The 16,238-nt window shown below is 32.6% G+C and overlaps 2 protein-coding genes across 11 annotated transcripts in view; one reads left to right on the forward strand and one right to left on the reverse strand.

The window, feature by feature from the left end:
• The window catches only part of MIPOL1 (mirror-image polydactyly 1), a 346,606-nt gene that overhangs the window by 271,174 nt on the left and 59,194 nt on the right, over positions 1 to 16,238 (forward strand). The gene's annotated exons all lie outside the window — the stretch shown is intronic.
• Positions 1 to 16,238, reverse strand: part of FOXA1 (forkhead box A1) — a 185,202-nt gene that overhangs the window by 102,695 nt on the left and 66,269 nt on the right. For 2 of the 3 annotated variants that reach the window (XM_073895112.1, XM_073895113.1), the window contains exon 3: positions 3,159 to 3,265. In XM_073895112.1, the coding sequence (XP_073751213.1) occupies positions 3,159 to 3,265 (107 nt within the window). Of the gene's footprint in view, positions 1 to 3,074; positions 3,266 to 16,238 lie in introns of those variants that run through there. The other variant, XM_073895114.1, reaches the window with a different exon arrangement.

A 16,238-nucleotide genomic window follows, 5' to 3' on the forward strand; every position in this document is an offset into this window, starting at 1 on the left:
CCTAAGCTACACATAATTACTTAAAAGTATTTACAACCAGGCTTATAGGGTTAGAAGATCTCAGAAGCTTCTAGATTTTACAGTAAAGTAACTTTTGTCACATAATCATCTTTACTATGGGCCCGATTTACACTGATATGATTCAAATCCCTCATAAACCATGACTATATAATAAGTAGATCAGACAAAAAGATACAGGACAAAAATTCTGAACTTTTAAACATTTTTTCAAGAAAGAATGTATCACTGTCTAAAATGTTCTTTCTTTTCATACTGTAAAAAAAATAAGTTACTTAAAATTTACATGTGTTCTAATTTCTAATTGCATAATTAAAATATCAAAGATTAGCATAAAACATTTCCTTTTAAAATATAGGGCATCCTGAGCTTTTGAGTGGTATTGACAGGGGAAAAAAAGAAGGAAATGTAAGCTAACAAAAAGTCTTTCCTGCCTCTTGATCAAATACTGATTTCTATGAAGAAGTTGAGGTCACAAAGAAATTATGAATTCTCAGCCTGGTTTCCCTGCTGATGAGTAAGGACTGTCTGTAGTTCCCTTCGAGGTGTCAGGGGAATCGCCATAGTGTCACACAAGGGTTCTTAGCGTAGAGCAAACATACTTTCCACAAACTCAGCTGCTTAATCTGTTTGCAGGTTGAATTATAAAACAGGGTAGATGACTCTGAGTGCTGGGAAGGGGAACAGAACATTTCCACAGTTTCTAGGTTAAAAAAAACAAAAACAAAAAACCTGCCTTCTTTTCATCAAAGGACATCACTAAACTTTTTAGTTTTGTTGCTGGCTCCAGAGTTTGATTTTAACCATAATGAAAACTAATTGTGGTAAAATATCCTTACATAGTTTAATACAAAAGCTGTTATAATTATATTGTCTTTTCACTAAAATTATTCTGCTTCTTGCCAATTTTACCTGTGATTTTTTTTTTAAATAAATTCTTGGTTGGACTATAAGTAGCAAGGCAATGGTACACATTTCTGAACACTTTGTGAATGTTGATTGAATCAAAGAACAAGTTTCATAAATTCTCAACTCAGCATAAGGTTTAAATCATTATTTAATATAAAGTTGAAAATTGATTTTTATTAGCATTATTAATAAATTGGAGGATTTAAAACTTCTGGAAATTGCTCTTCAAAATTTATTTTATGTCTGAGATTTAAAAGCTCTGTGAAATAATGATACATACCTCAACACATAATGAGTCAAATAATTTATTTGTGATAGTTTATGTACGACTATACTTCCCAATCAGCTCTGGAAGGCGCCTTCCAAATCTAGATCCAATTAGATATTGTCATTTATATGTGGAAGATGGATTCAGATGACTCCTAAGCAATCATTGTAAGATGTACAGAATCTAACATGCTTAATTTTTATTCTTGAGCACTTGATATGCTTTTTAAGAATTTAATATTCTGGATTTGTAAATCATTACACATGTTTTTAAATTAAATACATATTTAACTTATGAAATACAAGTCTTATTCACTATCAAATAAGTATGTATTTTATAAAAAATTTAATTCCATTATATATTTGTATAGTGGATCACCTTTCTCATCCACTGAGTACATAAAGATTTCTTTAAAGCTACTTTTATTATTTATATATAAATGTAAATATATATATATACACAGATACCTATCACATTTGATAGATATGAATTATATTAATTTCTTTATAAAAACTAGAGAGTTGGGCTTACACCTTTATCTTTAGGGAATGTCTCACTTTGACACAGAAAAGAAACATAGTGTTAATTTCTATGGCATTCCTCTCTACTAGGGAAGGATTAATGTAGGATTATTGAAATTGAAGCCTAACCCAAAACTTGAGAAATTCTAATGAAGTGGAAAGTAAAGGATGCAGGCTAAAGAAGAAAAGAAATTGTCTAAACCTAAGAATCTGCACTTTCTCTGATCAGTTTCCTTATATAGTTAACTTTATGGAATGAATCCTAAAGAGCATGAAAGTAGGGACTAAAAAGTTAAATTACAACACAGCCGCTTACATTTGATCTGCTTCTTCACTTCAGAACCTATCTTCAAATAGGTGATCTAGAGTTGGGCTAATATAAATTTCTGCCTACTAAGATAGATAAAATATGTTTCAAATGAGTACAATGGAAAGGAATGAAAGAAAAAGAACAAAAAATTAAAATATGGGAGAGATCCATGCTGTTTCAGTTTAAGACCAAATAAAATGCAGGAATTTTTGTTGTTTTTCATTAATCCCAATATTACAGTAATTAAAAGAGATAATGTCCCTGTTATTTTAGGGGAATTATAGGATCCACTTAATAATGATCATATACACTTTTTAACCAGAACTTGACAGGTTTAAAAAAAAAAAAACAAAACTACAGGAGTTCTTATGCTCCAGAAACATTCAAATGTGATTTTCACACATTTATATGAAATGTAAGTTCCTCAGAGTGGCCATATGCTAGGACAAGCATCCTTTTCCTTGGTTCTGTCCCACCTCCAGGGAAGGCCTTCTTGCTGTTTAACCCTGGACCGGCTACAGAGCCCCCAGGTACTTCTATGGACAGGAGGACTCATTCATCCATCTTACCTGAGGATAGTTTTAGAAACTATAAAAAACAAGATACATAAAGTGATTTTAAGTTTCTTACTTAATAGCACTAACAACCAGTGTACTTTAGAAAACTTCTGTAGTAATAAAGGGAAAAGGGAAGCTATTGTAAAAATTTGATTTTAAGAAATTTTCATTATTCCTGCTTGGATGTTGCCCAGCCTCATTATGCTTGACAGCTCACTCAGAACTTCCTCCTTTGCTTTCCCTGTTCTTAAACACATAGAAAATTTAATATATATGATGCATTTATCTATTAATACAGAAAGGTCTACATTTTTATATAAATCGAGGTCTGGTTTTCTTTTAATAACTCCTCAGTATACTCATCTAAAATTTGATATATAGTTCCTTACTAGGTACAGCTTTTATTACCAAAATGTAATTAGAAAAAAACTAAATTGTACCCAAGAATAAGTAGACCAATTTTACTTGGATTCTAACATTCCATGTTTAATTATTTCTCCCCACTAAGTCAGGAATTTGCCCATGTGCACATTTGGCCCTCGAAAAATACAGAATAAAAGAATCTTTCAGGGCACCTGGGTGTCTCGGTCAGTTAAGAGTCCGACTCTTGATCTCAGCTCAGGTCTTGATCTCAGGGTCGTGAATTCAGGCGCCATGTTGGACTCCGCGGTGGGTGTGAAGCCTATTTAAAAAAAAAGAAAGAAAGAAAGAATCTTTTGCTTATTTCAGTGTAGCTTTAGCTGGCAGTAAAATCATAAACACTGTCTATACATAAACTTTATTCTTGATCATTTATAGTTAAAAAGAAAAATACCATCCTATAACAATATAGTATGTAGTAGCAGCTGAAGTGATCTTCTTTCTTCTTCATATTATTATATATTCTTAGGCAACTCAACAAATAGTTTTTTTTTTCTTTAGTTCTTAACCTGAGTATAAAAAAAAAAGAGTTCCACTACTATCAATTACTTTGTCAGGTGTTTCTGTATAAAGACTGATTAAAAGTGAAAAATAAGGCTCTAGAAATTACATAGTGAACAGTATTTTGGAACTTAATAAACTTAATTTTAATTTTTTAATTTTTTGGCATTTATACCATTCAAACTAATAGTCCTTGGGACATCATCATCATTTGACTTCTTCTTTTGCTGCATATAGCAGTATCCTGAAAGCATATATTATTTCTCTTTATGCTACCATTTGCCATTTGACAAGCTACATAATGGTAAAATCTTGAAACATCTTCTTCCTTAAATTAATTTGCCTTCTGAGCTATGTATATTTCACATCAGTCTTCCAAGAAGTTCTCTACTACTGACTGGAGGGTCTAATCTTTCCCAGAGTGGTGGGAGTAGCACAGTTCAAGAACAAGAATGAATCTCTGTATAATCACACCACAATGTGAGGTGACCCTAAGACAGAGAACTGACCAGATACACATATGGGTTTTAGGAAGACTTTCTGATGCTCTTTTTTAACACAGCTGTGAGAAGAATGTGGCTAAGACCCAGTAGTCATTCTTGAGTAGAGCTGGCAAAGGAAACCATGAGGAGAAGAGAATTTAACACATGGGTGTAAGAGAGCATGGCTTCATTGATGCGATCTGAGGGGAATGCCTAATGACTGGAAGAATCAAACTTGGCAATGAAAACACAAAGCTCTTTTCATCAATTCAAACTCAGACTCTAAAGCTGCAGATGGTCACCTCCAGCCTTGTCTATTCAGTGTGAGGTTTTATAAAATGGCACTTTGGTGAATACTAATAGATCAAAACAAAGATTTAATAACGTAAAGATGTGGTGTTCATTTTTAAATGAGTATACAGGTCAATGTCTCAGAAAAGGATAAAAAGAGTACCTTTTATATGTGGGTCTAAAGTCTTTTTGTTATTTTTCAACTTCAAAAATAAATGACATCTTTAACATACAGATTGTGTTTTATGGAAAAGAATTTACATTATGAAAAAGAGACCAAAATCAGGGTTTATATTTCAGTTACTGATTTCATTGCTTCTGTTTGAGAATTCTCAATTTATAATGTCTGTTAAGGTCATCCTTTAATTTTCCTTGACGCTCACTTGATAGGATAAATATATATTATCATTTTCAAGGATGAATCAATCTAATTAAAATTTAGGCCAAAATATTTTATACTTGAAATAGAACTTTTTTCCCTATCCTTTCAGAGAATGCTAAGAGACATTGTTTAGTACAAAGGGAGCCTTTGAACTTTAATGCAGTCTTGAAATTACATTTTTGCTACTTTGTATTTGATTTTCTACAATTTTACAAATTCCAAATAATTGTTTATAAATGAAAAGTTAATTCACTGTATTCTAACTTTTTACTGCTTACATAACTGAATCTTACTTTGAATTAAAATATGGTATATTTTTCCAGAATAAATTACGTTATTAGACATGATTGGCACTTTATAGTTTGTAAAATTCTTGAGCTAAACCCCCCAAAATTAAGCTTTACTATCCAAAATAAGCTTAACATATGAATTTCAATAACTCATTAATAGCTTTCATATTTCTACTACTTGTGAAGTAAATATAACTAGTAAGTCTGTATGCCTAATACTTCTTATCTAATAAGTGACATTAATATATAATAAATTAAAGCACTAGAATTGAATGTTAAAGGGGAGGCAACTTAGTATCTAGTAGAGATATCAGTGAACTAACAGGACCCTTGATTGTCATTAACTGAGTATGTAGAAGTCATTAAATTGTGTTTCTTCTCAGTGTCCTCATCTGGAAGGTAGAACTGATATACTTGCCCTATACTTCAAAACATGGCTGTGAGGATCAAATAAGATGCATGTGCATAAAAGTATTTTGAAAAGTATAATGTGCTCTATAAATGTAAGCCATTGACTAAAGAGTATCTTATAATACATGTTATAAATAAAAAATTATAATCACCTTTTGGGAACTAGAAATAGTGAGAAAAATAATAAATTTTAGCCTCAGAGACATAAAATAAATACCATGTAACTTTGGAAAAAGAGATTCTTCACAAAGATCTTGGAAACTGGAAGTAAAAAGGATTCTATGCATTCTCATACATTACTGGTAAGAATGCAAAATGGTAAAACCCCTGTGGAGGAGAATTTTATAATATCTAACAAAATTACACATGCACTTACACTTTGACTAAGGAAAATTGCCTCTAGGAATCCATCCTGAAGATATACCTCCATGAATATGAAGCAACGTAGGAATTACAGGATTGGTTTTTTGTTTGTTTTTTAAAGATTTATTTAATTACTTGAGTGAGAGAGAGAGAGACACTACGAGCAGGTGGGGCAGAGAGAGGAGAGAAAATCTCAAGCAGACTCCATGCTGAGTGAGGAGCCAGATGCAGGACTTGATTCCAGGACCCTGAGATTGCGACCTGAGCTGAAACCAATAGTTGAGGCTCAACCAACTGAGCCATCCAAGTGCCCCTACAGGATTGCTTTTATTTATTTATTTAAAAAGGTTTTATTTATTTGAGAGAGAGACAAAGATAGCAACAGAGAGCACGAGTGAGATGAGCTGGGAGGAGAGGGAGAAGCAGGCTCACCACTGAGCAGGGAGCCCAATGCGGGACCCGATCCCAGGACCCTGGATCATGACCTGAGCCGAAGGCAGACGCTTAACCAACTGAGCCACCCAGGCGCCCCCAGGATTGTTTTTAATAGCAAACAGAAGCAATCCAAATAGGAAAGTAGTTGAATAAACTATGACATATTCACATAATGGAATACAATGCAAATGTGAAAAAGAGAGAGAGAGAGAGAGGGAAGGTCTATAAACTGATATTGAGTGATTTCAGGACATATTCCTAACTGAAAAAAAAGATCAAGTACTTATAATATCCTACCTTTTATGGGAAAAATAGGCATAAAAGGGCTAGGAAGGGTAAACCCACAACTAATGAATTACTAGCCTTTGGAGGTAGATGAGAAAGAGATAGCTCCTAGGTCTGGAGAAGGGAAAGTACAGTGAGTCTAGAGTATCTTTTCATACCAGAAAGCAAGTACTCAAAGACTAACAGGGTCATGTGAAAGGACACAGAAGCCAGCATGGAAAGGTTCCCACTGAGCAAATTTGGCCAAATTTTATCAGTATTAGAGTAGATACCAATCCTTTACTTAAATTTTGATATTTTGTTTATCAAGAAATTTTTGTGTTAACTTTGATTTTTTAAAAATATTGATTGAAATTATTATTTATTTTGATTACTGAGGTTTTTTTGTACCGCCTTAAATTTTTCACCTGAATTGAGTGCTCCATTCATCTCACCCCAGTTCTAGCCCTGAATACTCTATAAAAGGTGAAAAAGACACTGCTGGAAGAAAAAAGAAAACACTCCTGGTTTACCGTTATTCAAAAAATAATAATGAAAACTTACTAAGTTACCCTAGCTTATATGATTTCTACTGACTGGTGTTTCATATTCAGAAATGGTAGTACTATAATAGAGCTGAACAGCTGTGGTTCTTCCACCCTATGGAATTTCACCAGGTTTTTCATTGTATACTATCCAGAGTGTCTACCATTGTCTGAATTTCTGTTTCTTATGTCATGTTCATTACCCGCACCACTTCTGTCAGTTGTTGCTTTGTCTTTATTTTGATCATCTGTGTAGATCAGTCGTCATATCTATCAACAGTAGGGTGGTCCTGATTGCATTCTAGACCCAAAATGTTGATTTCCATTTGAGAATGTATGGTTTTTATGAATCAAACATAAATCAGGTAGAGAATATTACTGTGACGATGCTAGCTTAGTAAGTTGAATATTACTTTTACTTTGTAGGCCCTTGGCTTAGTCTGAAGTTTGAAGGTGCATTGAATATTATCTCCACTAGTCTCCCAAAGGATGTTGCCAGTCTTTTGAATTAAACTTGAATAAGGTTGATTTGTATTCCCTGTTAATCAAAATTTGAAATGTTGACATTAGAAAATTTCATTCAGTGCTAATTATATATGACTTTTATGAAAGTTAGGAAGGCAAGAATCCTACATTTTAAAGTTTAGTATCAGCCTAAAGCCCTATGAAAACAATAGTGAGTAGCTTAATAAGCCATCTTAATAAGATACCTTAATAAAACTAACCAGTTATTCTAGCTTGCTGCGTTTCACTTGGCAGTATGAATATCAGTGACTCGCTTCATCATTAATTGAAACTTTTCTGGGTTTAAAATGATGAGAAAACTCTGCAGTGTTACAGCAGTGTTTCCCAGCCTTTCTTGACTCTTGAATCCCTTTGGTAGTAGTACATATTCTCTAAGTAGAATTGTGAGCATCCCTTTGGTTGATATAAGAAAAAGAAGTTAATTTGCATTGATTTATAATTTTATTTAAGTACAATGTTTAATATTCATAATATGTAACACCACATGGTATTTGACTTACTTCAACCATATGAGAAAGAGCATAATAAATTATACCAAAATTTTATTTTGGTATATTGTTTGGTTTAGGGACAAAATGCATATTAAAAAGTAGATTAAAATTTAGTAATATTAAATAACTGCTTGTGAGATGATATTTGGAATTCTTAACATTCTACCTTTAAAAGGAAATAATAGAAGCATCCATTTGCTGGAATATTTCCACAAATAACACATTACAGATATTTTGATCTTTACTTCCATATAAGTAAAGACTAATTAAGTTTAATTATCATTCCAAAATTTTTTGTTCTTAACTTTGTGTTCTTTAAGTAACACCTACTAAATAAGGCGATATGAGTAGTTTGATCAAAGGAACACAATTTAGAGAGCTGGTGAAGAGAATCTTGAGGTAAATTTACAGATTTATGCCCCACATTAATTTGTGTTTCAACATCAGTGTACTTTCTCCTTCCTCTAAGCATTCAGTGGTCCATTACAGGTGGAAATTAAACTATTTACAACTGAGAAAAAAAAAATAGAGTCAAAACAACATGTTGACCAGCTATGCTCAACTGAGGGATTAAATCGTGAACATGCTATGCTGATCTTTGCTTAACCTCCACCTTGCTCATTCATATGCACTCACAAGTTATCAAAGTAATCCACTTTAAAAGGCAAAATAAACTAACATAAAAGGCAAAATGCTTAATAATGATTTTATATTTTGACTTCAAAAATAGAACTCAGTACAGACATTACCACCTTTGACTACATGATCTCCTATGAATTTTTAAATTACAAAAGGAAAAAATGATGCTTTAGAGAATTTCATTATATAGTTTTGCACACCTTTTTTACTCTTGTCAATTTTAACACACTTTATATTGCTTAAAAAACATTTATTTTCTCAAAAAATATATTTTAAAATACTTTCATTATTTGTTAACCAACCCCCCAACACATATAAAGTCAAATAAATTACCTGAATTAGTTAAATTAAGATATAAATTATTGAAAGAAAAGAATTGCTTGCTGGAAAAGGTGTGTATTGGAGCATACTAAATAAATGTTAGTGGTTTCTTTACATATCTTCAAATAGAATATTTTTCAAAAAGAAATTTAATAGTTCATTATAGAATAATTAACTGTATACTTTTAAAAATAAAGTAAATGTTTTTCGCATCATGAGCAAAGTATACAACTCTAAGACCTGATTTGCTTGTGTTAGTGGACTTGCTAATATTAGTCTTTGCTAGTCCAGCTTATACCGTTTATCTTTCCTATGCCAACACTCTAATTTTGCTCTGAAGTATTCTACAACTTGCTGTTATATGATACTAGCCCCAGAGCTAACTTTTCCAGTTTATGAATATGCTCAGTATATTCTGTAACTAATAAATCAATAAAGCCTTTTTGTAATGTACAAACTCCTATCTCCATGAAGCAATTATAAGCAAACTGCAAGTGAACACATGAGTCCAAGAAAGTATGCTGTGATTATATTGACTCTGAAAACATTTGTCTTTCATAGAATACAACATTTATTGTATGGTATAAATTGGTCATAGTGTTGCTTATAATTTTTTTAATAATAAATCCAGTGAATAGTAAAACAATAAAAATGTTTATATCCTAGGAATGCACTTTAATTATTCTTGAGGAGCTACATGTTAGTGGTATCTTTGAACAAATTAATAAATATGAATCATATTTCTTATTTAGGGAATGAAACTGAGACCTGTTAATAAAATTTTTATCCTTAGTAATTGAATTTTATATTGGTTTCATACATTTTCTGTATCATATTATGATGGATAGCAAAAATGCATTAAAAACTTTTAAATAACATTTAAGTAACAATTTAAACACTATAAACTCTACATTGATTAGGTAAATGTGTTTAAAAGAGAATAAGATGAAAGCATTGAAGAATTTACTTTAGCAATCATGTCATCTTGCTCATTTTAAAATAATTCCTGCTTAATGTAATGTTTCATTACTCAGTGAAATTTGATCAAGTCTAAGATTGTACTTCCATAAAACATAGCTTTGATACTGTTTTCCTGAAAGAATTTATTACTTTCAGAAATAGCCCTTTTGACTACTAGTGACTGTGATTGTATTTATTATTGGTTTAATTGATGTAGATGTCCTAATTATTTATTATAAAGTGAAAATCTAAATACAAGCCATTATAGTTGTGTTGGTTGAGGAGTAAACAGAAGAGTTATAATAGCCATGCCAAATATAAATAGGTTTTTTTTCTGATCTCAAAGCTGATGTATTTCATTCTAAATAAAAAAGATGAAGGAGAATATTCCTAGTGAATGAAAGGCCATCATTTAAATATTTTCCCATTTATAATTAACAATAGCACTATCTTGAACAATTTTATTCATGTCTTCATTCAACAAATATTTTTTAAACGGCTACCATGTATCATGTAGTGACACTGTTAAGAGAAACTGGGACCAGAAGTATAAGTGGGGATTAGCCAGGGGAAAAGCTTCCATGTGGAAGCCAAAGCAAAGAACTTGGCACATTTGATACACTGAAGGAAGATCTTTGCGGCCAGAGGGCAGCTTGGAACATAAAAGGAGGATGGAGTTCTATGCAGAGTCAGAGCTTGAAGAACCTTGGGACCCTTGTTGTTTTTCTCCATTAGTTTCCATCTTTAAACTTTATCTTAGAAGCAGTGGAAGTCACTGATAGATTTTAATCAGGGGACATAGTCTCATTTGCATTTCTAAAAGATTGAAAGGCTGCTGTGTGAAGGATAAATTGCAGTGGGACAAAAGTGGAAATAGAGAGACTCATTAAGAAGGAATGGCCCTGGGGAGAGATTGTAGTGGCTTGGACCAGGGGATTGTCCTTGGAGACAGAGAGAAGAGGGACCTGAGAGCTGCGTGGTATCCAGACAGTAGCCTTTTTGAATGGGATGCAGGGTATCAAGGAGAACTCCCAAATTTGTGCCTTGAGCAACCTGATAGTTGGAAATACTATTTATTAAGAGCAGAGTTGAAATGGAAAGAGATTTTTAACAAGTTTGAGTCGTATGTGAGACATCAAGTAGGTATCCTTATTGATATCTTACTTTCTCAAAGGACTTACACTTATAACAGATAATCTTTCAAATTGTGAATAAGTCCCTTTAAGAAAATACTTGGGATTTATATTAGTTATATTTATTATAAAAAATCCTAATGAAAAGAGGATAACCTGCAGTTCTCTTGTATGCTAATCATACCCTGAGGCTATATGAGGCCAGATAACATCCTGTGATGTGTTTGATGTCTACAATACCAGGCATGATCCAAGAACACTAATTATATTTTTCCTTCCAGTAGTATAGATCATTTTTATCTAAAAGTTTTCATCGAACCATGTTGCCAAGAATCAGTTTAGGTTTTAAAACTCTGTCATTCGCACATATGTGTCAATATTTTGTGCAAGAAATCTTCTTTGCTATTTGTATTTCCTGCCAATAATGAACTTTATCATATTAAAAGATATAATGGATACATATTAACCAGACAGGTATATAATTTGAAACCATAATTTTATGTTATATTTTGTTTCAGAACAAAAAATGTTTTGCTTTTGAGAGTTATATTAGTTTAGTTATCTATTGCTATGTAACAAATTACCCCAAAACTTAGTGCACTCTTTCATAGTTTCTGTGGGTCAAGAATCTCAGTGCAGCCTAACTGGGTCCTCTGACTCTGAGTCTCTCACAAGGCTGCATCATCTCAAGGCCTGACTGGTAAAGATCTACTTTCTAGATGATTTACATGGCTGTTGTCAGAACTAAGTTCTCACAAGCTGTTAGACTAAGGCCTCAGTTCCTCCCACACTCAAGACTTCAAGGCCTTTGGTTCCTTGCTATGTGGGCCTCTCCATTATAGCATCTCACAACATAGCAGGTGGCTTTATCCAAAAGAACAAGCAAGGGAGCAAGAGAGAGTGAGTTAGCTGAATGAAAGTCATAGCCTTTTGTTACCTAATCACAGAAGTAATATCCCATCATTTTTGCCATATTCTGTTCATTAGAAGCAAGTCAGTAGGTCCAGTCCACACCAATGCAGAGGCGATTACACAGTGGTGTGAATACCAGGAGGTAGGAATCATTGGGAGCCATGTCAGAAGTTGCCTTCAACAAAGGTTTTTTTAAGTTACTTTTATTGGGCCTAATGTAGCTGAAAATTGGTGGTCTGTAAGACATTCAGTTAATCATATTGCTTTATGAGCAGTGACAGTTGTGGGAAAATGAACAACCACAGTCTGACCTTAGAATACCATCAATCCTCTGAAAATCTGCAAGAGCCTATCTAAGGAAATCAAAGGTCATGGCAGGGTCAAAACTTCTAAAGAAACCAAAGTCTGACCCAAAATTAAGTCCCAAGAATCATACATATTCAGAAACTAATAGATCTTGAACAGGGCAGTTAGTTGGATCCGTCTGTGGTGCTCTTAGTTCTGGAGAGCTTCCTACTTACAAATTTCAAGTTTAAAACTCTAAGTGCAGCTAGCTAATGTAAGAAACAAGGAAGGAGGAATTAGATTTTTACTTCTTTTAAATGAAGATGAACACAGAGAATCTGAGTCAAAATTTAAGCCAGGCCTACTAGTAAAAGTGAGAAAAATAAAATAATGGCCCAGGGGTTGGGGGAAACACTCAGCTATGGCAAATGTAGAAAACCAGTCTATATTATTTGAATGTATGTTGAAGTGTAGCAATTGTATTGGCACTTCAAATCCATTTATTATTGATATTGATGCTATGACTGATGTTAAGCATAGTTTTAAAAATTCAATAGCAATGGAAATTCAGTAAAAAATTAAGTTATCAAATATCAGTATTTAAACACTGAAGCTTATTTTTAAATGACAAGGAATTGTAATAATTAACATGAAAGATTACCAGAAATAAGCTGAAATAATAAAAAGTGTGATTATTACCATAATAGAAATGTCAGTGAGTGACAGCTGTTAAAATATTTTGGTAAAATCATACTAAAATGAGCTTTAAATAATGTAAGAGAGTAGTACCTGCACTTTTCTATGTACCTTGGATTATCTGAAGGTACTTAGAAAATTTTTGAAACTATTTCTTCTGCTCTCCCATTCAAATATTATTTTAATCAAGTAAATACTGTTCATCAAGCATTGAGGTAGACACTAGGTATCTACTCAGCGGATATCACAGGTAAATAAGATTAAAGGCAGCATTATCTGCCATCACTGAGTTTATTATAATCTAGGAAGGAATATTGACAAGTGAACCGTAATTATAATAGGAGAAATATATGATACTGTAGGGGCACTAGGAAAACTTGGGTCAGTCAGGGAAGGTTTTATAGTAGTAAAAAGCATGCATGTTCCATTAACTCTGTGAGTTATGTTTCTAGTCTTTTTTTTTTTTTTTTTTTAGATTTTATTTATTTGACAGAGAGAGAGAGAAGAGAGCACAAGCAGGGGGAGAGGCAGAGGGAGAAGCAGACTCCCCACTGAGCAGGGAGCCTGATGCAGGACTCCATCCCAGGACCCTGAGATCATGACCTGAGCTGAAGACAGACACTTAACCGACTGAGCCACCCAGGCACCCCTTGTTTCTAGTCTTGATTACCAGTTAGAAGAACATGCTGTAGAAAATTGAAGATTCAACCTCTTCCCCAAAATATGATTTTGAAGTATCAAATATGCAATGGCATATGTACAATATTCACCAACTAAAGAAACACAGAACCTAAATGGACCTACATCCATCATTTAAAGCCCTTGGGGCTATACATTGTGTTTCAGAGTTTAGAATTTTTCAAATTTTATAAAGGTAATATGATATATATTTTCTCTTTTATTATGTAACACCAGTTGTTCTAGAGAAGCACAATTTAATGAAATATATGAATTGTCACCCTCGATCAGGTTTTCCTGCTACATGAGTTTGCAGCAAACTTATAAAAATCTTTTGGCTTTTAGGAGCTTTATGAATTTTGGAATTACACATTAAAGGATTTCACATGAATATAGCCTCCTTTTCCATAAAAAGGTAGTTGGACCTGATAAATTAACAAAAAGGATGCCTGGTGAAGATTTTACATTATTGTTATGCCTTTGATACCAGTCATTGAAATTAAGGGGAAAGATCTCACCACTCCTCTATGATGGTATATTGACTATTCTTCAGTAGTGGTGAGTATCAGTGGAAAAAAGTAGAGAATATTTCTAATGGCTGCTTTAAAAGAGTATGTCTAAGAGATTATGGCATATCAAAAGTCATTTAATTTTTAGGGACAGAAGAATCACAAAAGAGTGAGAACTACTTTAAAATAGGAACTTTAATAATTTTATTGAATATGAGCCTCTCCAAGCTAATATTTATGCCAAGGCTCTGGTCAGGGTAGTTGCATATATGCTGCTTTATAATACCAGTGGATGCAGTAACTTAATGGACTAGGCTGAGTTTATTTTCAGGAATTTGTCACAAGTGGGAAATTTTTACATTTCAACATTTTCTCCAGAACTTTATTTCACTGTAGTTAAAGTTTTTTCCTAGAATTTCATAAGTCAACTAAGTTCCATGTTTAGTGAGATACATAACCACCTATCAGTTGGGTTAAGGAAAAAGAACACACATTAAAGATTTTTTGAAAGAGGGATTTGTGGTTTTATCTGGAAAAGATGTCCTTTTATTACAAACTCCAGCTAGCTTTTGAGGCCTGGGCCACTAAAGGAGAAGACAAACTATAGAAAAAATTAAAATTATTTTTAGAGTGTCAGGTTTTCATTGGAGCCAAAATGCAAGCTGTTTTGGCCTACTCCCTAAAGACTTTTTCCTCACAATTCTGTGAATGTTATCACTGTTTTAAGCAAAGCATTTTGCCTATCATGAGTAAAGATTTATACTGATGTGGGCAAGAAAAGTCAAGGCAAATGTGTATGTTTTCATAGTGCTGAAAAAATTAACTTTGAAATTATAGTCTCTAAAATATTATCAGCTTCCTTACAGACTTTCAGAAATATAAGCACCAATTATTAATTTCTAGCCAATGCAAAACATTATAAAATTATAATTTAAATCTTTAAAAATTGCTCTATTATATCTTTTACAGACTAGAGTTCAAATTCTGTGAGAAAAGAATTTGGGCTTATTTGGGTTTGTTTGTTTTTTTAATGTGCTGTTACAAACAATGTTCCAAGGGAGCAGCCTTCTTTAAACATATTTGTATGTAGTTTTTCAATAGATTGATAGGATAAATTTCTAGAAATGAAAAAACGTAAGTTTCAAAAAGTGTGCCTTTGTAAGTGTAAGTATTGCTAAATGGTTGTTTTAAAAAGTTATATTGATAACTAATAATTTATAAGAATGCTATTTCCCCAAGCTTTATTACTACTTAGTATTATTAAGGTTTTTAATCTTCCAATCTGAAAGATAAAATATTACATCTCATTTCAATATTCACTGCTTTATTTATGAATGAAGTTAAGCAGCTTTATATATTTTTATTTACAATAGATTTTTCTTTTTATTTGAACTGCCTGTTCATGACTTTTTCCCATTTTTGTATTGGATTGTTTATTGATTTTTAAAACCTCTTAGGATAGTAAATAAATCAGATTCTTATTAATGTACTGTGAACATTTTTCCCCATTTAAAACTTTGCTTACATTATTTTCAATAGAGGAGTTGTGGTTTTTTTTCTTTTACAGTGTCGGATTTGTTATATTGTAGGTATTGTATGATAACTAAGGCAACTTGCCATCTCTTGAGTTGCTTATTTGAGGCTTTTTATTATTATTTATGATTATCTGCCTAGAAAAAGCATTAGAAACATTTATAGCCATGCCTTTGTGTTCTTTTTTTTTTTCTTTTAACAAAAGATTGCTTTTATTAGTTAGTAGTCCAGTGGGTTTTTATACCTTAATACTAATTCAGGTTGGTTTATCTTTGGAAATAAGCTATTTAGTCGTGTTCTTCAGCCATAAATCTCTCCTTCCAAAGTAAATATCCTGCATGGATAGAACAAACAGGATCAAAACACAATGAGAGGCTTGAGTGCTTAGATGCTGGATTGGCTTCATTAGGGTGTGGGAGATGAAAGGGAAGTACCTGAGAGAGCCTTGACTGTGTAAGGAAATCTGTCTCTTTCAGTTCAAATCATCTTGTTAAATATTGTAAATACTTAACAAAATTATACAGCCTTAATATGTGATGTTAAAAAACAACGGAATAAATCTTTGTATAGCATACATCCCCTTAATTTA

The sequence above is a fragment of the Callorhinus ursinus genome, unplaced genomic scaffold (genome assembly GCF_003265705.2).
Source record: "Callorhinus ursinus isolate GAN/ISIS: 27379988/994484 unplaced genomic scaffold, GSC_fseal_2.0 scaffold8, whole genome shotgun sequence".
Lineage (NCBI taxonomy): Eukaryota > Metazoa > Chordata > Mammalia > Carnivora > Otariidae > Callorhinus > Callorhinus ursinus.